The sequence below is a fragment of the Thrips palmi genome, unplaced genomic scaffold (genome assembly GCF_012932325.1).
Source record: "Thrips palmi isolate BJ-2018 unplaced genomic scaffold, TpBJ-2018v1 HiC_scaffold_12, whole genome shotgun sequence".
Taxonomy (NCBI): domain Eukaryota; kingdom Metazoa; phylum Arthropoda; class Insecta; order Thysanoptera; family Thripidae; genus Thrips; species Thrips palmi.
This window is the reverse complement of record NW_023144623.1, coordinates 180,059-202,301: the sequence shown is the minus strand read 5'-3', so window position 1 is coordinate 202,301 and position 22,243 is coordinate 180,059. Positions and strand designations below refer to the sequence as shown.

The 22,243-nt window shown below is 42.0% G+C and overlaps 2 protein-coding genes across 2 annotated transcripts; both read left to right on the top strand.

Moving 5' to 3' along the window:
* Window positions 1-14,918: 14,918 nt before the first annotated feature.
* On the top strand, window positions 14,919-17,731 carry LOC117640529. The gene is made up of 2 exons (XM_034377055.1): window positions 14,919-17,576; window positions 17,662-17,731. Exon 1 carries the CDS (start codon window positions 15,495-15,497, stop codon window positions 17,562-17,564), a length of 2,070 nt encoding a protein of 689 aa, XP_034232946.1. The 5' UTR covers window positions 14,919-15,494; the 3' UTR covers window positions 17,565-17,576; window positions 17,662-17,731.
* LOC117640530 lies at window positions 17,576-20,845 on the top strand. The gene is made up of 11 exons (XM_034377056.1): window positions 17,576-17,872; window positions 17,951-18,274; window positions 18,381-18,557; window positions 18,663-18,800; window positions 18,881-18,991; window positions 19,061-19,183; window positions 19,261-19,317; window positions 19,456-19,518; window positions 19,586-19,794; window positions 19,881-20,046; window positions 20,118-20,845. The coding sequence occupies exons 1-11, from the start codon at window positions 17,809-17,811 to the stop codon at window positions 20,246-20,248; spliced, it is 1,563 nt and encodes a 520-aa protein (XP_034232947.1). The 5' UTR covers window positions 17,576-17,808; the 3' UTR covers window positions 20,249-20,845.
* Window positions 20,846-22,243: the final 1,398 nt, after the last annotated feature.

The window sequence follows — 22,243 nt, the reverse complement described above, 5'->3', positions numbered from 1 at the left end:
AAGATGGAAGATCAAAGAAACCAAAAGTGCATGTGGAAATATGTTTCGCTTACCGCCGTATTCATTCTGATTGATCAAAATGAGTGAAATTTGCCGGCGTTTAATTAACATAAGATTGTCTTGGGGGGAACGCCCAGATAAGATCTTTTGAATAGGACCCCTCGACTTTGAAACAGTGTTCCTGTACACTGTCAGATATTTCCGAGAAAAATGAGAAAATCATAGAGTTTTTCCGAGACTTCTGCATGGAGCTCACCATGAAGGCAAACTCTGGGATTTCTTCGTAAAGTTTCGGAATTTTGAGCAGAAATGCATGCTTCACTATCAGGAAATCACGAAAAGAATATATGTTACCGGTTACAAAATGAGGGAAAGGTGTGAACCCCTACTTGTATAGCTCAGTTTTCATAATATTAAGGGAAACCACCAGGATATAAGTCAAATGAGCTCGACGGAGGTTCTCCCTCATTTGGCCATTTTAGACTAAAGAATGCCTCGGCGAAGCCCTCTTTAACATATCTGAGAAAAGACACACTGATAAAAAGAATTGCTGAAAATTCATAATTTTTGGTAAGAAGTCGATTTACATACATCCAGTCTGAATTTTCATACCAAAACTTTCATACTTCGAGGTCTTAAATTTTCAGACGGTGTAAGACTGAATTTTCAGATCAATATGTTGTATGAAAAATGATACCAGTCGGTCTATTTTATCAGACTAAATTGTACGAAGAACTGGACAGCCGCACGAAAAAATACCTCTCTGTTGGGTAAACTTTTGCCATCGGTCTATCATAGACGCTGAGGGACTCGTGTCGATTCAAAAATTGGGATCACGGTAGCAGGCACCTCCTCCCATAGGCACTGAAGAGCCCAAAGGTGACTGCTGAAAGCCGAGGGAGAGCGGCCTTAGCCCAACCACGCGTCGACCCGTGGCCATGCGCGAGAGTGAAATTGTATTCTCTGTTATTTAGCTTATATGGCACTTATTAACATAAATCTTGCTTTGGTGAGCTCATGCCCTTTCAGACAATCACTTAGAATAAGTTTGTAACAAAATATTCACCCACTTTCGCCTTCAAGTGGCAATTTTAGCTCCAAAAGATCAACCATGCGACACTAGCGCCACCTGGCGGATAGAGCAATAAGTATCCATTTGGGAGCTCTGAAACATTCTGTTTACTCTATGACACTAAACGTAATATTTGAAATACAACAGTAGTATTGATAAAATTTTTGAGAAAGCCGAAAGATGTTGAAAGTGGACGGCGTTTTTTCACCAGTTTTCCGACTTCACAAGTATGAATTTAGTTTTCGGACGGCAATGTACAAAACTTGATAGCAATCGCTTTAAATATTCAGACTTGCTAGTCTAAATTCGAATTTCAGACAACAGGTAACACTTTTCAGACCGATAGTCTTAATATTCGTACAATTTTATGAATTCACGATTCAGACCACCAAGTAAGACGAAATCAGACTGAATTTTCATATTTTTTTAACATTTTATCTCCCATCAGGACCTAAGTAATGCTCCGAAGAACATGTTTTAAGCCCTGAGAAAATTTCTCCGGAAAAAGAAGAAAAATGAATGGAGTCTCCATGAACGTGATTATAGTTTTTCACCATTAAATTTCGGACCTAATTTCTAACAGTGTAGGCATGCACTTTTAAGAGAAAGCCACACGGTAAAAACGGTTCCTGGTTTTCCCAGGAACTCCCTGGAAATCGCCTATGCCTTCACCATTGGCTTCCTGGGAAAACCAGGTCCCGTTTTTACCGTGCATGCACACATTTGAGTTTCCAGAGCAGAGAAAATTTCTTCCATGAATCACTCATACCAAAAATAACGAAAAACTCGTACCGCAACGAATACGTTGTAGTTTTATACTTCAGTCATTCAAAATTTCCGAAAATTTAGTTACATTTTAACAAATTTAACGTTAAGGTGGATTAAAGTGATTGTTAACTCAATACATTGAGGCTCAGTAGCACTATATTTTAGTAGGCGTCAGACCCTTCGTGGCGTTAGGAGCACTTGAAGAGAAAAACGGAAAGAGCGCCGGTACGCCATTGATCCACAAAGCGGAAAAGAGATAACACGATTTTTGCAATTTTTCAGGAGATAAAAAAACTGTTGGCAGGGACAACTAAAACTGAACGAATGCTATAGGTGATACCAAGTTCAGGAAGCATAAATTATATTTTAAGATAAACAACAAAAGTGGGTAATCCTCCACCCCGTGGAAGGATCCTCCACCCCGTGCAAGGATTACTGTCACTTATCGCTTCCCGTTTAAAAAGAAGGCCAACTTACATTTCCTGAACGAAATGGATCTTAAAGACAACACTGTCATTCTAGGAACGTGACATCACGTTGAAACGAACGTGACAAAATGTCACGTTCGTTTGAGCATTGTGTCACGTTCGTTTGAATGTGAACAAGCTGATTTTTAGCCAATTCACACCCAAACGACTGACACAATGCTAAAACGAACGTGTCATTTTGACACGGCCGTGACATTTTGTCACGTTCGTTTCAACGTGATGTCACGTTCCTGGAATGAGAATGAATTCAAGTGGAAATGTAGTCAGCAAAAGACGCTGGTTACTGTAGGAATAATATATTTTTTTGACTTCCTTCTTTTTCCAATAGCGTACTTTCGTAGATCCTGAACCGGAAGCACACAGCCGCCATGTTGGCGGAAGAAGATCAAAACTTGACATGAGAAAGAGGCGATAGTCAAACGTATCGGCCTAACTTGAACATAAACAGTCGTTTGATACTTGTATGCAGTGCATGTGTGTTCCGCGAGCAGTATTTGTACACCTCGGCTATAGTTTCAGATCCGAAGAGAGGTTAGTTTCTGGCCAGTATGGCGTCTGCTTGCTTCTGGTTCAGGATCTACGAAAGTACCCTATTCATTTCTCAAAATGAAAGGGGGGAGGTAAGATAACTTGATATTACTCAGAAAATATTCATATAAAAACAAGTGGAGTCACCTCCCATCGGCAATAATTTCAACGGAGTCATGTTGACTTCGATTACGTTGTTTCCATTTTCAGGCAAGCTGAGAGCGTAAAAGGGGTCCAGGTGCGTTAGGCCTTTCTTAGGAGTGAATTTTTACCCCTAAATACAGTACTCCAAAGAAGCTCTGGCCCGGAAGAAGAAGAACAAAAACGGAAGTAAGAAATTGCAGTTTCTATGAGAAATATACGCTGCGGACCCTCATGCGCAGCGTATATTTCTCATAGATATTGCAATTTCTTACTTCCGTTTTTGTTCTTCTTCCGGGCCAGAGCTTCTTTGGAGTCCTCTATTGCTGGGAATTGAGTCAAATAATTTGGTGCGATGATGTAAGCAATTCATAGTCAATGTTAAAGGCTAAAAATTCAATTCGGAAAAGTCGTATGATTTATTTCTAACGCTTTCTGGATCAATTAGTAAGGGAGTGTGGGCGATTTGTAACAGATTTCGGAATTCTCTATACAAAATTAAGAACATTCTGCATATCGGTGTCAAACTTGTGCCAGTTCAGCAGTCTGGCCCTTCATCTAGACTGTGCAGCTCCATTGGATCAATCTGGAGTCCGTAATCTTTGAAATCTAAGACGTTTTCCAAACCCTTGCATGCTGTTACGAATGGCCCCAGCATGGGGTGATTTGAAACAGCCATGGGGCTCTTCATAACATCCTACACATTAAATGAAACATCGTCAGGAATGTTATCCCCTCCACCAGTTGTTCTTCGGGTGTCCTGCAGACGTCTAAAAATCTACATTACAAGCTGCCGTTGACCGCCTCAGCATTAACTGATAGGCTATGTCAATCCTAACCTCACCGTTTTTCTTCAATTTTAGAGGAAAGCATTGAATAATTCGCTTTAAGATGCATTTCGAGCTGTGTAAATGTATTGGAATAAAACACCACATGATTCGAGAAATAATTCAAGCATTTAATTGCAAAAACTACTTACATTCTTGTTTTTAAACGGGTCTGTTACGAATCACCCCAAATGCCTGTTACGCAAGAAATCCGTCCCAAACTATCACTGGACAAAGTAAAAGCAACTTATGCCACGTGTTTACATTGTAAAGGGGTCACGCTTCAAGGCCCCGACGGTACTTCGATGGTGATTCATACCTGGGGAGCCTCAGACAGAAACTTCCTAGAACTCAAAATAAAAGATTTGCCTGTTTGCCGAAATTTCGGTGTACCCTATATTTCAGACGCCCTCCAAAACTATACCTGAGCACCGATCACATCCGCTTCGATTGTTCAAGGACCCTGTACTTGAAGCGAAAGAGGGGCCATACTCAGATTTTCCTCTGCTCCCTCCACTTAAATTAATAAACGCATTTGTTAGGAATCGCCCCTGTTACAAATCGCCCCATACTCCCTTACTTAAACCCCCCACCTTCACACTGCGTAACGATTTTGATAGATGTCCCCTATAACCGGGCTCGTCCGATCCACTCCATTTCCGGTTTAACGCGTCTCCCTGTCCTCCCGTCGCACTTCGGGTAATGCCACTTTCGTACGTTCTCATTAGGAAATTGACTATTTCGCTAGTTCCACTTTGACCCCACAAAAGCCTCCCCTCATCGAGGCGCTGAGTCTGATGAAAGGAGGCTTCTGATGGGCTGTCGCGACCCGACTTCCGGTGCATGTACTTTTTCGATGGATTAAAGTGAATCCAGCGAAATAGTCTACAGAAAGCTATTTCTCCTGTAGGGCCTATGCGCAGTGTAAAACAAAGTTGATAAACCAAATAAGATTCCAGAAGCTCACACATAAGTAGTTCTTGACGAAGTATACTTTCGTGTCAAACACCTGGACCGGAAGTCACATGACAAAATTTAAGCTCAAGACCGCCATAAGGTACCTTCTTTCGGTAAAGGCTATGAAAGCAAGTCTTAGTATAACCCCATTACCATAACCAGCGTCGACGCTGGTTGCTTGGGATATCAAAGAAAATGGACTACTTAACTTTGAATGCGCTGAAACTTACTTGGGACTAGCTTTCGTTAAGGGTCGTCCATTTGTTACGTTATGTTCAATACATTAAATATGGGAGCTCGTTTCACATGTATACAAGCACTACGCAAGAGTAACTAAAGCGATTACCTCAGAAATTTTCCGTGCTGGTACCGGTACGCTATTAGAGGGGGTGGGGGCCCTGGCATAGCGTAACGCAGCGTAACATGGGGGGACGGTGGATCAAAAAGTGCCCGATATGCCGAATTTATAGGGTACTTTCGTAGATCCCTGAACCGGAAGCACACAGACGCCATGTTGGCGGAAGTAGATCCAAACTTGACATGGGAAAGAGACGTTCGTCAAACGTATCGGCCACACTTTAACATAAACAGTCGTTTGATACTTGTTTGCAGTACATGTGTGTTTCGCGAGCAATATTTGTACAGCTCGGCTATAGTTTTAGATCCAAAGAGAGGTTAGTTTCCGGCCAATTTGGCGCCTGCTGGTCTGCTTACTTCGGGTTCAGGATCTCCGAAAGTACCCTATTTCATGGACAGCCCCTTACTTCCGGTCCAGGGAATCGTAACGCTAGCAGCATGTTGACGGACACCCAGTACGAAAAGACCAGTTTAGTCGTGGCCGAGTGCAGAACTAATATTATCACGACAGACAATTTTTTAGCACTTTTACTTCAAATATTTAAGACCCTCTGCTTGGTAGAAGTTCATGAGAATATTTTATGGTGAGTTCAATACATTTTCAATGAACACATACACTCTGGATGCCCTAAATGAGTCTTATTTGATTCTTCTCGTTCTGCACCTGGCCACAACTAATATGGTCTAATGTGTCGAAGATTCACAGAAAATCAGAATAAACTAAATGTTAAGCTTACAACATGCTTATCTAAAAATTATTGGACCTTCATACCTTATCTGGTAGCTGAAAATGATGTGAAGGGACCCTGAGACGGTTTGTTGAGATCCAATTCGGGCCTTTGAAATCGGGGCGATGAGACGTACACAGTAGTACCACCTTACAACAGTCTTGAAGCACTCGCGTATGAAAGTAGACAGATACGTGTATACTGAAGCACGGTCACGGTCTCCGGCGCACCAGTCCTGACGTACCGCTGCCTCCTGGCTGGCGCTCCCCCACCCAACGGCCCGCGCCTCTCCCCCCCTTTTTCCCCATGCGGTGGTGGGGGGTCCATGTGTTCGCTGGAGCGTGTCTTGTCGTACCAGGCTCCGCGATAGCACGCCTTTGGCAGGATTCTTTACACCTACGCTACTCAAAAATTTGCGTCATCAGCACTCAGAAATGGTATGTTAACCAACTCCAAAAACTGGAATAAAAATGGTCGTAACAAACCCCACTGGGACTTGAACCGGGGACCAAACTTCTCCGAATGGCTCGTAAGTAGCACCTTTGACTTTGTCTCGTCGCTCAGACTCCGAATATACCCCTACATGCCCTTCTATCTCCATCCGTTGCCGAAATCATCCTCGAACCCATGAAGACCATGATGCAGTTACAGCAGTGTCCCCGGGGCTCGGAACGGATTTGGTACCACCTGGCACTTTTTAAGGTGACCCAGGGAGGCTGCATACCAAATTTGGTGAAGATCGGACCTCATGAAGGCCTCGAACGAACGGACGGGCGGGCGCTCAGCAGGCATTGTATTTTATGTCCGCCCCTCCGACATTTATTTTGAAAATGAATACACGGGACGGGTGAAGTAAATGTATCCGATTGGGTTTGGAACCTGGTTCGTGGGTCAGAATAGGTTCTATTTCCGTCATCAGGACAGCAAAAAAAAAAAAAAATTCCAATGCTAATCGCATTGCAGGGTGTTCCCAGTTTCATAACTGGTTTAAAAGTAAGTTTTGAAATACCAGTCCTGGTTTGGGAACGGTATTGCAGCAAAGTTTGTCAAAACAGTAACAAATGTGTAGAAATCATCGTTTGGCCTAACTTTAGGCAGCCACTGCGTCTAATCAAGGCGGCTAATCGTTCTCCCTCAACGGGTGGGTGTTCTTTGGGCCTTACTTTAGAACACCTTTGTTACGGAGTGCGATTAGCCGCCTTAGTTTGGGAGCGGTATTTCAGCAAAGTTTGTCAAAACGGTAACAAATGGGAAGAAATCGTGGTTTGGGCTGACTTTAGGCAGCCACTGCATCTAATCTAAGGCGGCTAATCGTTCTCTCTCAACGGGTGGGTGTTCTTTGGGCCTTCCTTTGAAACACCTTTGTTACGGAGTGCGATTAGCCGCCTTAGTTTGGGAGCGGTATTGCAGCAAAGTTTGTTCAAACGGTAACAAATGTGCAGAAATCGTGGTTTGAGCTGACTTTAGGCACCCACTGCGACTAATCTAAAGCGGCTATTCGTTCTCCCTCAACGGGTGGGTACTCTTTGGACCTTCCTTTAGAACACCTTTGTTACGGAGTGCGAGTGCGGTTTGTCAAACCAACCGTTTAGCTGGTCACAGAATTGAGGAAAACATGACAAGTCAACCGCAGCCTTTAGAAGCATGCCAAACAATCCAACCTCAGCAACAATGAAGGGGCAGTTTCAATGCGCGACTACTCTTTTTTTTCAGTCTCGCGATTTTCGAAAGGGCGCAGACACGGAGAAAATTGTTGCCAACCCACAAAAATTTAAATTTATTGCGTTTTTCTGCTACGAACGTTTTACCAATGACGGATTTCAAAGATGTTCCAATGTCAGGACACAGTGCAATGCGCTAGCATTGGCATTTTCGAATTTCACGGCGTGTTGATTTCTTTTGATGGGTCACTTTAAATTTTGACAGTTGGCATGATGGTGTCGTGTCGTTGCCATGGCGATTTTTTTTTCATGTTTTAACCATTTTCTCAGAACACAGACAGTTTCTTGTCACTTTGATGAGCCAGGAGGTTTAGTTTTGAGGAGTGGTACATTTTTTATTTGAACCTTTTTTTCATACCATGAACGGTTCTGGTTTTCGATTGTTGCAAATTTATGTTTTTCGCGTTTACGGAAAATTTCCACGATGAATTTTCGAAAAAATTTGGAATTTTCGTTTTTTTATAGTTGAAATAGTTTAGCGTTGTTTATTTGAAAATCGAAGGGGGGGGGGGGGGAGGAATCCACGGACCTCGGACAATAGGGGTTCTTGGGAACCCCTTAAAAAAAAAAAAAAAACCTAGGAAGCTATGCATAAGTTGTTAAAAAGGTATAAGGCGAGGGGTGACCCACTGTAAAATTTAGTGTACAATGATTGTGTGAATGTGCAAGAATGTCCATGATTTCTCGCGTTTTTACCACACATGTTGCCCACTTACAGGCGTTTTTGCCTCCTGAATGTGGAATGTGGTCAAATTTTGTAGAACGGATGTGGGAAGCTGTTCCCCCTCGGTATAAGGTGTTGTAACTTTTTAACTTGTCGAGGTTGGGGAGCTCCGCCCCCCCAGACACCCCTTTCTTCAAGACAGAAGTGATCTGCCTGCAGAAAACTCGATTTTTCGCCGTTTTTTAGGTGTTTTTCGGCTATAAAAACAGAACCACTTGAGCTAGGATGCTGAAATTTCGCGTGTGCCGAGCCAAGGACATACCTAATAAGCCTGCAAAATCTCAGCCAGATCGGCCGAGCCGTTCAGGAGGAGTAGTGTACACACACAGACAGACACACACACAGACAGACAGGAAAAATTTTTCAACCCCACTGGAGTAACAGGCTTCGCTATCGCTCAGCCAACAAATGCATGCTTGCGAGTACACACTTACAAACGCATGCTTGACGCATGGAGTTATACGGCGTCAAGCATGCGTTTGTAAGTGTGTACTTGCAAGCATGCATATTGTAAGTGTGTACTTCGTAGACAGTTTGGTTGGTAGTGTAGTTATAGTATATTACTCGCGCTGCTCGCTGGGGGCTCCGCCCCCAGACCCCCGCATGTGTGGAGCGCGTGCCGAAGTATTTTCAGTAAGTCCGTGGTGACCAAAGGCAAATTTTCTAAGGAAGTAAATGTCCTGCTTCTTTGAAAGCTCTATTTAACCGCTTTTGACCATATAATAAGGCTACTTTTACTGCCCAAATAGATAGCTTGTATTGCATTGGCTACTGTGGCAGTCAATGGGTGCATACAAGGTCCGGAAAATATTGAAGACTGCTTTGACAAGGATAGAGGTGAAAGGAAAAAAACCTTAGGTCTCTACGACCACTCCTTGACCCCAAACATTTCTTTGAGTGAGTAAGTGAGTGAGTGACTGAGTGAGTCAGTCAGTCGGATTGGGGCTATATAGATTTTTGATGATGATTGCCCAATTGCCGGTGGCGGGGTCCCGATTACGGCACAGTTTCGGAAATTCTCGACTAGACCTACCGATGGGGCAAATAAAGTTTTTTAGTCATTCGGTCCCCTTTTTAGAAGATTGAGTAGGTTTGCTCGGAAACAGTGAGAAATTTTTAACTTTTGAGATTTTTCTCAATTTACCCATTAAATTTGGAATCGAATGGAAAAACCCGCAGGTCTCTACGACCACTCCTTGACCCCAAACATTTCTATGAGTGAGTCAGTGAGTCAGTCAGTCAGATTGGGGCTATATAGGTTCTTGATTGATGAGTGAGGGAGTCAGTCAGTCGGATTTTGGGGCTTTATAGGTTCTTAATGACAATTGATGATTGATTTTGAGTATGTTGCCGGTGACGGGGACCCGATTGCGGCACAGTTTCGGAAATGTCTCGACTAGACCTACCGATGGGGCGAATAAAATTTTTTAGTCGGTCGGTCCCCTTTTTTGTTGAAGATTGAGTGGATTTTGTTAAATTTAGGCCTATTTAATCGTTTTTGAGGATGTTGCCGGTGACGAGAACCCAATTGCGGCATAGTTTCGGAAATGTCCCGACCAGACCTACCGATGGGGCGAACAAAAACTTTTAGTCGGAAGATTGAGTGGATTTTGTTAAATTTAGGCCTATTTAATCGTTTTTGAGGATGTTGCCGGTGACGAGAACCCAATTGCGGCATAGTTTCGGAAATGTCCCGACCAGACCTACCGATGGGGCGAATAAAAACTTTTAGTCGGTCGGTCCCCTTTTTTGAAGATTGACTGGATTTTGTTGAATTTAGGCCTACTTAATCGTTTTTGAGGATGTTGCCGTTGACGAGGACCCGATTGCGGCACAGTTTCGGAAATGTCTCGACCAGACCTACCGATGGGGCGAATAAAAATTTTTAGTCGGTCGGTCCCCTTTTTTGAAGATTGAGTGGATTTTGTTGAATTTAGGCCTATTTCATCGTTTTTGAGGATGTTGCCGGTGACGGGGACCCGATTGCGGCACAGTTTCGGAAATGTCTCGACCAGACCCACCGATGGGGCGAATAAAAATTTTTAGTCGGTCGGTCCCCTTTTTTGAAGATTGAGTGGATTCTGTTGAATTTAGGCCTATTTTATCGTTTTGAGGATGTTGCCGGTGACGGGGACCCGATTGCGGCACAGTTTCGGAAATGTCTCGACCAGACCTACCGATGGGGCGAATAAAAATTTTTAGTCGGTCGGTCCCCTTTTTTGAAGATTGAGTGGATTTTTTGAATTTAGGCCTTTTTAATCGTTTTTTGAGGATGTTGCCAGTGACGGAGACCCGATTGCGGCACAATTTCGGAAATGTCTCGACCAGACCTACCGATGAGGCGAATAAAAATTTTTAGTCGGTCGGTCCCCATTTTTGAAGATTGAGTAGGTTTGCTCGGAAACGGTGAGAAATTTGTTCCCCTTTTTTGTAGAGAAAGTAGGTTTTCTCGGAAACGGTGAGGAATTTTCAACTTTTGGGATTTTTCCCAATTTTCCCATAAAATTTGGAATCGCATGGAAAAAACCGCAAGTCTCTACGACCACTCCTTGACCCCAAACATTTCTATGAGTGAGTGAGTGAGTCAGTCAGTCAGTCGGATTGGGGCTATATAGGTTCTTGATTCATTTAGATAATATGCTTGGTTTTTTCTTCCAGCGGCAGGTCCCTTCTGACTCTGATGAGGACATTGAGACCGAGGCAAGACAGCCGGCCAAAAAGTCATTGCCATTAAAGGGACAGCCTCGCAAGGCTGCCAAGCCTCAGAAGCCAGCAGGTCGCCCGAGGGCAGCTGAACCCACATTCAGTGAGTAAATTGATTATTCATTTGTTAGGCACTTTACTTCAGAGGCTTCCATCTCAATCTCCACTCTCTCAGCAGCGGGGGCTCAAGAGGAGGCCATAGACGACCCAGATGTGGTAATTATTAGTGAGGACGAAGAGTCCGTGGCAGAAGTCCCTGCTGCTGAAGTGAGCACAGCTCTTCACAGAGCAGCTTTATTTTCTATCCACTGCTTCCTATAATTATACAACTACTGCATGTTTTGCCTTCTTATGATTTATTTTTCGTTTCAGTTCTTCCAAAGCGAGGAAGGCCCCAGGAATAACTATTTCATTGAAGAGAACTCACTCCTTGAAGGTATGCATACATGTTAATTATAGATGTAGCTATAGATCAGTAAGAAAAAAAGAAAACCAACAATTTGTCATGTTTACAGACTTTTGCACTGAGTGCATAGAACCATATGAAGTGGGGCATCCTGATTTAGGGCACATTGGCATTCTGAATTGTCAGTGTGCTAGGTTCTGCTTTCTCTGTGCCAGTAATGTGGAACAAGCTACAGGAAGGTGCCCATTGTGCAATAAAGAAATAGGGTAAACTATACAGTTACCGTCAGTTTAAGAGCATCGCTTTCTTTTCAAGGGCTCTAGGGTAGGTTATGACTAGTGTTGGTTTTTTTTCCCGGGAAAAAATTTAATCAGCCGGAAAAAAACATACTTTTTCATGTTTTTTTCCGGAAAAAAAGGAAAAGTATGAAAAATTTAAAAAAAGCGTTATTTAGATTAAAAATATTACTGGATAATAGATTGTCGTGTCCAAAAGCTCGGATTTGGTATGACGATGTATGTCACGCAATATCTACTTTGCGTGGGCCCTGAAGGCATTTTCACGTTTAGGGTTGTTTGAAGTTCCCCCTTTATGACACGTCTCTCCCGATTGGTCTTGTTATGATATGAAAAAATAGAGAACATAACCAAAGCACGGCCTCTAGACGGTCATTCCCCAGTTTTTAACCACTGCCCTAGTGATCCTGGCCAGGACCTCAACCCTTCTTCTTTCCGTTCTTCCCTCAAATACCCTGGTTCCTAAATCCCATTGGCCATGCACCCCCACTCTCCACCATACTGTTCTTCCCTATGTTCTTCTGCATCTGTAATATAAAGGCGCGCTGTCTGGCGCCAGCCACCATTTTGTACACGGTCACCTTGTTGATAATACAGAAGCTTCCGTCTCCACGAGACCCTTTGACTACCCTTTCCCTCCAAGTCCCTTACACTGCCACACTATAACACTGGTGACAGCGGTTAATCGGGCTTTGAGGTTAAGGTCGGTCTATGCCTTCCCTGTTAGGGGGGAGGAGAGTGAGTGATAGCGCGAGAGTTTGAACTTAGCAGTTTTCGAGTCAGTGAGTGTTAGTGTGTGAACTTGAAGCTAGTAGAGGCCCACCATAACCAATACCAGCGTGTGAATCGTGATTGAAAAAGCTGAACTCAAGCTAACGAAAGTGGATACTTGTGTGTGTGATTGAATCGAGCTTAGCCGCTGAGGCCAGGCCCCACCTGACTCCAGAGGTTAGGTTTTCGAGTGTGACTCTGGGTGAGAAAGAGTGTTGGAAACTCGCCGCAAGGTTGAGTGTGTCCAACGGGAATACAAGGGGGTGCTAGAAATAGTCTAAGGCACCTGCTACCTGAGTGAATAGTCACCACCTGCATTCGTTGCTGTGTGAAATTACTCACTTACAGAACGGATAAAAACCTGTAGATGCACAAGTAGTGTGACGTCCACCTGCATTAAATTTGCTGTGTGAAATTGCCTACGCGAGCGCTACAGCTAATTTAAGTCTGTTGATACGTGATCAAGTGACGTCCACCTGCATTCGTTGCTGCGTGAAATTGCCTGCTCACTCATTAAACAAATCAGCCCACATTGGCACTTGACGAGGTCCACCTGCATTCGCTGCTGCGTGAAATCATCGAGAACCAGTGCTTGACTGATACAGGAACAAGTTGCCTACTGCCCCCTAACGCATGTCCACCTGCATCCGCTGCTGCGTGAATTGCCGCATGATCAGTAAAGCTGCAAGTTCGGTTCTTACCGCGCATTGATGTCCACCTGCACCCCGCCTGCTGAGTGAATTCGTGCTGTGGTGAGGCTAGTTAAAGGCCTACTCTGCCACTGTGTCAAAGTGACCAGCTGGCATCGAGCTGTGCTAGTTTTAAGGAGTGAGTGAACTAGTTTTAAATTAGAAATTAGAGGGTTGAAATCAAGTCAAAACTTTATTAAAGTCAAGTGCTATGTCCCATTCCCCACACCCAACTGCATCTGTCGTTGAAGCCGAAGTTCCTCGCGAAGTGAACACCGCGTCGTCCTGCAAACAGTACACATAGATTACTGCACAGTAATTACCTGGGATAACAAGGGGAATCTTGTTGAACATAAAAACCCCCGTGCGCGTCTACACAGCGCCGCCCCCGTCCGACGAGCCCACGCGCCCTACGCCGCGAATCCGCCCCCTCCAGCAGAGGCGCCCCCCTTTGGACACTATCCTGTACAAGCGCCCTTGGTGGGACTAATTTTCCAACCATGGCCGACGCGCCCGGGCCCCCCCGACGTCGAGGAGGTCGAAGTACCCCGCGAGCAACACGACGAAACCCGGGGGTCCCTGCCCACGCGGTAGAGGACGCGGGCGAGGACGCGGTAGAGGCCGAGGCCGAGGGGCGGACGCGGAGGGCCCGGCGCGGGGGCAAGCACCAGACCGCCCCCCCGTGCTATCAGACCGCTGCGGCGCTACGGTTACGATACCGACGAGGACGACGACGACCTCGATCGCGACGAGCAGCACGAGCCGCGAGTCAGGGGCCACGGCCAGCAGGCCGGCGCGCCCCGGGGGCGACGATGCAATGGACTGGGGACGACAATCCTAGTGAGGATCATGATTATAATGAGGAGGAAGACGACGAGTACGACCAGGCGCCACGACGCCGTCGACGCGCGCACCCCCACCGCCGCGAAGATAGGCGCGATCAGCAAGATAATTTAAACCCCAAAAATTCTTCAATCTAATGCGTGACCTAATTAATCGGCCCCTCCAGCACAATGCAACCGGCAGCCACAGTCACTTCCACATCCGGCTATGTACCACCATACAATGGCAGCACAGGATACGATGTCTACAGAGCACAGTTTCTGAGCATCGCAGAAACAAAAATGGTCCGAACAGGACAGAGGGGCATTCTACTGCAGGCCCCACAGGGGGAAGCTACCAAGGTCATTCGCACCTTGACTACCCAAGGAGGAAGAAAAGTCACAATGACGTCACAGTGATGTCAATATGATCAACAAAAAGTCACGGGCGAGTCTTGACCTAGAAATGACATTTTTTTGACTTTGCATTGAAAACCTCTACTTTGACTCCAGCACTTCGTATTGGTCAATCAGCCAACATTTTCCTAGTCCGAACAATTATTAGTGTTAAACTGCATTAATTTTTTTCCCTGACGTTCGTTTGACTGTGTTTGACGTCCGGTTGACATCATTCCTCATAAATCATTCCACAAACGTCAAAATGATGTCATTTGTAAGTTTCCTAAGCAGACATGTATTTATTATTAAATTTTACGAGACTTGTGAAGATTGAGTTTTCGTTTGTATTACATTGGTTATGATTCAAGTTATGAAGAATAGTTAGTAATCATCGCGTGACAGTTGGAAAATACAATTTTCGAAGCGTCGCGGGGGCGTTTGTATTACGCGCCTAAAAGAAGAAGAACGAAGGAAAAACCCGCCTTCATCTCCCCCTCCTCCCCCCACCCCCTCTCTTCTAACCTACCGCGTTCGCATGGCATGTCCGAGCTTGTCAAAGTGTCGAGCCAAGAACCATAGTTCTGTGAAGAACTGTCGATTGGCAGTGTAATTAATGTCATCAAAATGGCAGAAAAAAATAAACCTGTAAGTACTGTGAGGTATTCTTAGCGTCTCCTGTCTGAAACTGTGAGAGAGCTTTCCGGGTTGTCCAAACGTCAAAAAGATAGGTTAGCGACCGATTCAAACAGCTCTGTCAATTTCCTTGAGACGATAATAATTACTGTCTTGCAGCTCCTCTAATATCAGTGATAAATCAATTTCACACAACTTATACAGAAAAGGGAGTTTTATTTCTCAATGTTGTGGTGTTTTACATTTGCATTGCAAGCCTCTTAAATCTATTTTTAACACCGAACTTCTCAGCATTTATTTTTTTTTTTTTTTTGTTGTAAACTTGGCTATTTAAATACCACATTTTGTTTGTGAAATTTTGTTTTGTTATCTAGTTAAAGGTTATTTTCCTTTTAGGATCGACGCAGACTTAAGAGGCATGCCAGTGCGGAAGTTAACAGGCAGTTAGAATTGGTCAATTTAGCAATGATAAATGAATATCAGAATGACGACCCTATGGACTTTGAAAATAATTATGATGGCAATGAGAACGCCGATGAAAATGACAATGATAATGCTGATGAAAATGACAATTTGGGTTTCAATGACAGAGCTATTGACGATTTGAATGAAAATCTTACTGCAGATGACAATTTAAATGAAAATGACAACATGAATGAAAATTACAACGCACATCACAATGAAAATGAGGACAGTGAGAGTTCAGGACAAAGTAGTGATTCTAATGATGACTTAGAAGACCTTTATCATGAAATCGTGCCTGAAAATATACAGCAGCTTAGAAATGGAGACAGAGAAGCTTATTTGTTTCAATCTTTGAAAGCTTGGGCCCTCAGAGGTGTTTCATTGAGAAAAGTTGACTCTCTTCTCAAGATACTTTCTCCCCTGTATCCAGGTTTACCTAAAACTCACACTGGTCTTCTTGGCACACCCCATGCCCACACTCCTGACGAAATTGTGGAAATGGGCTCTGGCTCATTTTGGTATAAAGGCATCGAAGCAAATTTACGGCAAAGAGTAACTGAGGCCTACCTTCTAAAGCATAGAACTGTCACTTTTGATGTTAATATGGACGGCTTTCAACCCTTTGGTACTACTTTTGATGATATTTGGCCTATACTTGGTCTGTTGAAGGATGAGGAAGAGCCATTTATCATAGCTACTTATAAAGGCAGAGGGAAGCCTGATGATATCAATCTATATCTTGATAATTATGTTCAAGAGGCACGCTTCTTAATCACAAATGGCATTGATCTTTTTGGAAATAATTACCCTGTTACAATTGGAAATTATATTCTTGATGCACCTGCGAGATCTTTTACTAAATGCATCATTGGGCACAATGGGACATTTTCTTGTGAAAAGTGTGAGGTAGAAATGGTGTGTGTGAACAATGTACACACTTATCCCAACCTCAACGCACCCTTGAGAGACGATGCATCTTTTGCAGAGCGTCGTAATTGGCTCCACCACACAGGGGATTCTCCACTCGAGCAAATTCCCACTGGGATGGTTTCTCAGTTCAGGCTTGACAGCCTCCACATGGTTTATTTAGGGGTCACCAAACGCTGGCTCAAGTTTGTGGTTGGGACAAGCAAGAGACGAGGCATTTTAAATGAAGGGCAAGTTGATGAAATAAACAACAGAATTTTGGGAACTGCAGCTTTTGTCCCAACAGATTTCAGCAGACGACCTAGGCCATTTACTGATAAATCAAAGTTCCGTGCCACAGAGTATAGAAGAATTGTTTTATATGATGGACTTGTTCTTTTTAAGGATCTTGATCCAGGAGTGTGGAAAACTTTTAAACTCTTACATTCGGGGATCTACATTTTGTGTAGCCCTTCTCTAGTGAAACAAGAGGCAATGCGAAATATTGCAAATCTGTTGCTCCGAAGATTTATTAATCTTTCAAAGAGGATTCTGGGAGGACATTTTATCTCTTATTATGTGCATGCCCTGTGTCATCTTTCAGAAGAATGTGCAGCACATGGTGCTTTAGAAGATTTTAGTGCTTTCCCTTATGAAAATTATTTGGGTATTATTAAGGCGCTTCTTAGATCAACCTACAAGCCAATAGAACAACTTATTAACAGGGACTTTGAGAGAAATGGTCACATCATCAATCCGAAACGACGTGCTCCTGGTGAGGTCACTCTGTATCACAATCATGTAAATCCAGAAGAACAAAGGGCTGGTCGGCAGTATACAAAGGTTGAATTTTCAGATACTTTCTTAGCTGTTTCTCAGAAGGATGGCTGCTTCAAGACAAAGAAAAATGAATATTTTTCTCTTTCAAATATTATTTACACACCAGAAAGACAGATAGTTTTAGTTGGACAAAAGTTCAATGAAGTTGGGAATTATTATGAATATCCCCTGCCCTCTTCCAACCTTGGCATTGTTCAAGTGTCCAATTTAGGCCCAGAAAAACATTACATTAATTTTTCTCAATTTTCTGCCAAATGTTCATTACTGCCAACTAGTGATGTTGAGTATGTGGCTATTCCACTAGCTCATACAGAGGAGCTGTAGTTTTTCCTAAATGTAAAATAAATTTGTCTTAAAATGTGACTTTAATGAGGCATGAAGTGTTTTAAAAACTAATTCATATTTTTAACATTTTTTTCAGTTTGGTGTTGTCACCTTCCTTGAAGACGATGGCAGTTATTCATCGAGTGAGGCTGTACCATATATATGGGTATTTGACAATGAGACTAAGTGCTATTGGCCAGACTTTTCAAAGGCAGGGACTTCTGATAAAAGAACAAGACTCATCATGAGATTAGAGAAGCCCTCTCCCTCCTGGAAATCATTCCCCATCAAATTAAGACATAGATTTGGTAGTAATTTAATTTTTTACTCTGCCTTTAATGTTTTAAATGCTGTTCTGCCATTCTAATATAACTTTTCTGTTGCAGCGACTTATGAGAAAGCCAGATCTGCTGCAAAGAAACAGAATGAAGGTTATGAAACAGTTGGTACTGAGCCAAGTGATTTAGACCAAGTTAAGCGCCGTAGCCATCGACCAAAGAGATATTGCACCACGTCTGATGATGATGATGTTCAGCCCAAACCAAAAAAACGTAAAAGAGAAGTAAATATAGCATCAGAAAGTGAAAGTGACCAGGAAGCAATGAATGATGATGAAATGTCTGCAAAAATCTCAGAATATCTGAAATCTTCCAACAAATATCCTTCAAAACCATCCAGAACTACTACACTCATAAAGAAAACTCCCTCAGGTATTGTGCTTTAATTTTCTTCAAAATCTAGCTTTGATGTATTTTCATATCTATTTAGAGCTTGTAACAAAATAGTTTGATTGATATCTTTTACTATTGTTTACAGTTTTGAAAGAGTCAGGCAAGGAAACTAAAGGGAAAGCTAGCAAAGGTGCCCCTGATAAAAAGACTGTACACACTCCTTCCGGCTCTCAGACATCAAGAACATCTTCAGCTGTACTACAGAAGCCACAAGGTACTCCGTCCTGCTCTCAGATACCAGCTGGACGGCTTAAGCTACCAGGTAATTCAGTTTTGAGAAGCATTGTGCATGTATGTTGTTTTTATTATTAAAATCATTTGGGTAGTTGTAAATTTTGCACATGAAAATAACATAAGGTTTTAATAGGTGCTCCAACAAATTCACTTATGATGTCTACTAGTATGCGAACTCCCATAACTTTAGAGGACCATCAAGAAATAAACAACAGGCTTTTAGGGAAACCTCAAAATACAATCAGAACTGAAAAGGAACAGAGTTCCTCAGGTAAGCATACTTGGACATTTACCAAGTAATATATTTTTGTTTCGAGTCATAAAAATTTGTTTTTAATTTTGGCTTTGAAGTCTTTCAGGGAGCGGGCACAGTTAAGCTCAGCACCACCCAAAATGATCCCAATGTGCCTTCTGTCCAGCCATCAGAGGTCAATACCAAAGAAGTTGAGCCAAACCAAAATGGTATTTCATGTTTGAGCTACCTATGAGTGGTGGGTAACCACAAATATTTTAACAGATTTATTTTTTCAGATCTAGGAACTTTAATTGAGGAAAGGATAGGAAAAATTATCATGGAAAGTAATCAAACAAGCATGTCGTCCCTCGTATTGACCGGTTCGAGTTCTCCCCAGCCATCTGAGTCTAGCCAAAATGGTAATGTATGTTTGAGCCATGCATGACAAGTGAGTATCACAAATAGCTTCACATAATTTTTTTAAATTTTTTTTCAGATTTACTTGATACAAATGAGGAAATAGTCCAAACTCAACACTCCTCACCCTTGAATGGTAATTTAGTTTTGAGTATGGCTGGCATGCAATAAATGTAGCATAACTTGCCTTATTAAAAAGTACTTTAGAAATCCTACATCCACTTCAGGGCTCCGTTCCCACATTTGTAGCATTTGTGTTCTTTTCTTGTTTCAGACAGTGGTGTAGTGGTAGATTTACCAAAATCTTGTTTTGAAAAACTGGACATCAAGATTGAGGGTATGGTTTTCACCTATTTTCCATTTGTTTTGATTTTCTTTTCATTTATTATGTTTTCCCCCCTTAGGATATCAACGAGTTACAGCGGAAAGCCTATCAGAGATACGACAACAATTAAATGCTGTGATGCTGAACCAGGCCAAAATTCTCTCCCATGTGGCTCCGGAAGATGAGTTATATGATCCAACAAATATGCCACCTTTATTTATAAAGACTGAAGAAAAATTAGATGAATTTGAAGTCTTTTTGAAGAATCCTACTAATTTTAAATCCTATGTGAGTTCTTTTGTAGCCATTAGCAAATTTCATTATTCTAAATTTCTTCCATATCTGTCTCTTATTTTCTAAACAAAATTCCCTAGGTCTTACATCTTACTCAATTGTCAATGGACATTGCAAACGAGTCAGATGCAACTGGATTCATTCTGAAGAAAACAATATCCAACAGACTTGCTCGAGGAATTAATTGGGAGGGGAAAAAAGGAAAATTGGCGTTTGAGAAGACTCTGCTGAACAAAGCAATATGCTGTAAGTAGAATATTCTTTAGCCTTCTTGTTTCATAATACTTTTTTTTATACAACCACATCTTTTTTAATAGGTGCAATGCTGAAGAATTTCCCTCAGGGAAGACTTATTTTGACCAAGGCGAAGATCAAGCGTTGGCTGGATACCAGTGCTCAACGCAAACTAGAAGAGAGTGAAGAAAGCTGTGTCGAAGATGATGATTAATTATTTCTCTTGTCACAATCATTACCAGAAAATATTGTTATGTATCACGATACAGGAAGTATCATCAATATAGTTTATGTTTGTTATTTTGTATTATTGAAAGGCTGTGACGATACAGACAGTTATGATGCTGCTCTTGTCATAAATAAGACCATAAATATTTTTTAGTATTAAAAGTGCTACAGTATTAATTTTTTGACTGTATTATAATAGTTGTTTTTTTTTTTTAATTTTGTATATGATTGGAAGATTGTGACAATACAGACAGTGCCAGCTTTATTCTGGAAACTAGCAATTTTTATTCCTCTCCCCAACCTTTTATTATGGTTGCTACTAAGGCAAGCCACACCATTGGTCAAACGAACAGATATTATAACCATCAGGAAGGGCCCCAGAGCCCACTAGAGACGTTTTGATGTTGTTTTGACATCATTTTGACATCATGAGATTCAGGTCATTTTGATGTCAAGATGAGTGGGAGATGAGTCAAGTAAGCATCATTTCAGAGGGCCACATTGACATCACCGTGATTTTTCAGCCGTGACCTGAAAGGGATGTCAAAATGACATCAAAGTGACTTTCCTTCCTCCTTGGGTAACTTCTGTTGAAATAAGAAGACATGTTAATTGTCTTGGTTTGTCTCGGGAAATGACATTCCATTGCAATGCTGCAAGCTAACATAAATATTCTAGTACTAACATCTATTGATTAAAAGAATCCATAAATAGATGTATTTAGTGCAATAAATAATCCATATATTTAGTGCTAACAGATTTTAAACTGATATTGGGTTCAATGAGACGATTCAGGTTTTGAGCGCTGGGTGACTTGGTAATTGCATTTAATAAAACAATTCTATTCACTTCACCAAAGCTTGTGTCGGACAACTGGAACAAAGTATTGGTAATGGTTTAAAAGCTGGAAGATAAAATATGACGAGGCATGAATAAGGTAAATTATGGTGGCGTTTTGAGCAACAAGTGGACTCTGCATTTGACTTCATGAGACGATTCACTGAATTTGACAAAACTTGTTCTCCGTCGAATGCTTCAGATCAGCCTGCCCTAAACTGAGTCACTTTATATAAACTATGGTTACATATTCCAATCTATATTGTTAAATTCACTGGTTTAAAATGAAAAAATGACAAAAGGCTACTCAAATATTACTAATAAATATGTGAATTCATTAGTTGGAAGAAAAAGATGTGTCGAATAGTGAGTCAAGCAGACGAGTAGCTAATTAAGCAATTCAATGCTGGCAATGGAATGTTACTCGACTGAAGGGATCGCATTGGCGTGGCATCAGGGTATTATTGGTAACGACAAAGGGTGATCCATGAAGACCAACCCAGACCCATTCTTTACCAATTATTGATCAATTTTATATCAATATTTTTAATCGAATCTCATATTGATTCTTGGAGTTTTTGGAGTGCTGATTATGAAAACCACTTCCATTACTCCAGACTTATATTTTCATCTCAAATTAGGTCATTTCGGACCAAAATTTTCAGGTCGAGTTTTATATGGTTTCCTGCAGTGTTTGATGAGCTGAACTCAAAAATAACTTCTAAATTTTTCCCAGACTCACGCTTTACCAAATTCTGACCAAATTTGGACCCAAATTTTTGTATTGAGTTTGATGTTGATCCCAACAGTTTTTTGTGTGCTGATAACAAAAATCACCTCCATTTCGACTCCAGACTTATAATTTAATCCCAAATTAGGTCATTTTGGACCAAAATTTTCAAATCGAGTTTTATATTGTTTCCTGCAGTTTTTGGTGCGCTGAACTCAAAAATGACTTCCAAATTTTTCCCAGACTCACGCATTCCCGAATTTTGACCAATTCTGGACCAAAATTTTGGAATTGAGTTTGACGTTGATCCCAACAGTTTTTTGTGTGCTGATAACGAAAATCACTTCCATTTATACCCCAGACCTACATTTCACTCAATATGAGCCCACAAGCTGCACATTTCGTCTACTGAAG

What these genes read in the sequence shown, in the direction of transcription:
- LOC117640529 (XM_034377055.1), top strand. Translation starts at nt 15,495, where the DNA reads ATGATAAATGAATATCAGAATGACGACCCTATGGACTTTGAAAATAAT.
- LOC117640530 (XM_034377056.1), top strand. Translation starts at nt 17,809, where the DNA reads ATGAGATTAGAGAAGCCCTCTCCCTCCTGGAAATCATTCCCCATCAAA. An exon ending in CAAATTAAGACATAGATTTG is followed by an intron (nt 17,873 to 17,950) that starts GTAGTAATTTAA and finishes TTTCTGTTGCAG; the next exon opens with CGACTTATGAGAAAGCCAGA. An exon ending in AAAGGAACAGAGTTCCTCAG is followed by an intron (nt 18,801 to 18,880) that starts GTAAGCATACTT and finishes TTGGCTTTGAAG; the next exon opens with TCTTTCAGGGAGCGGGCACA.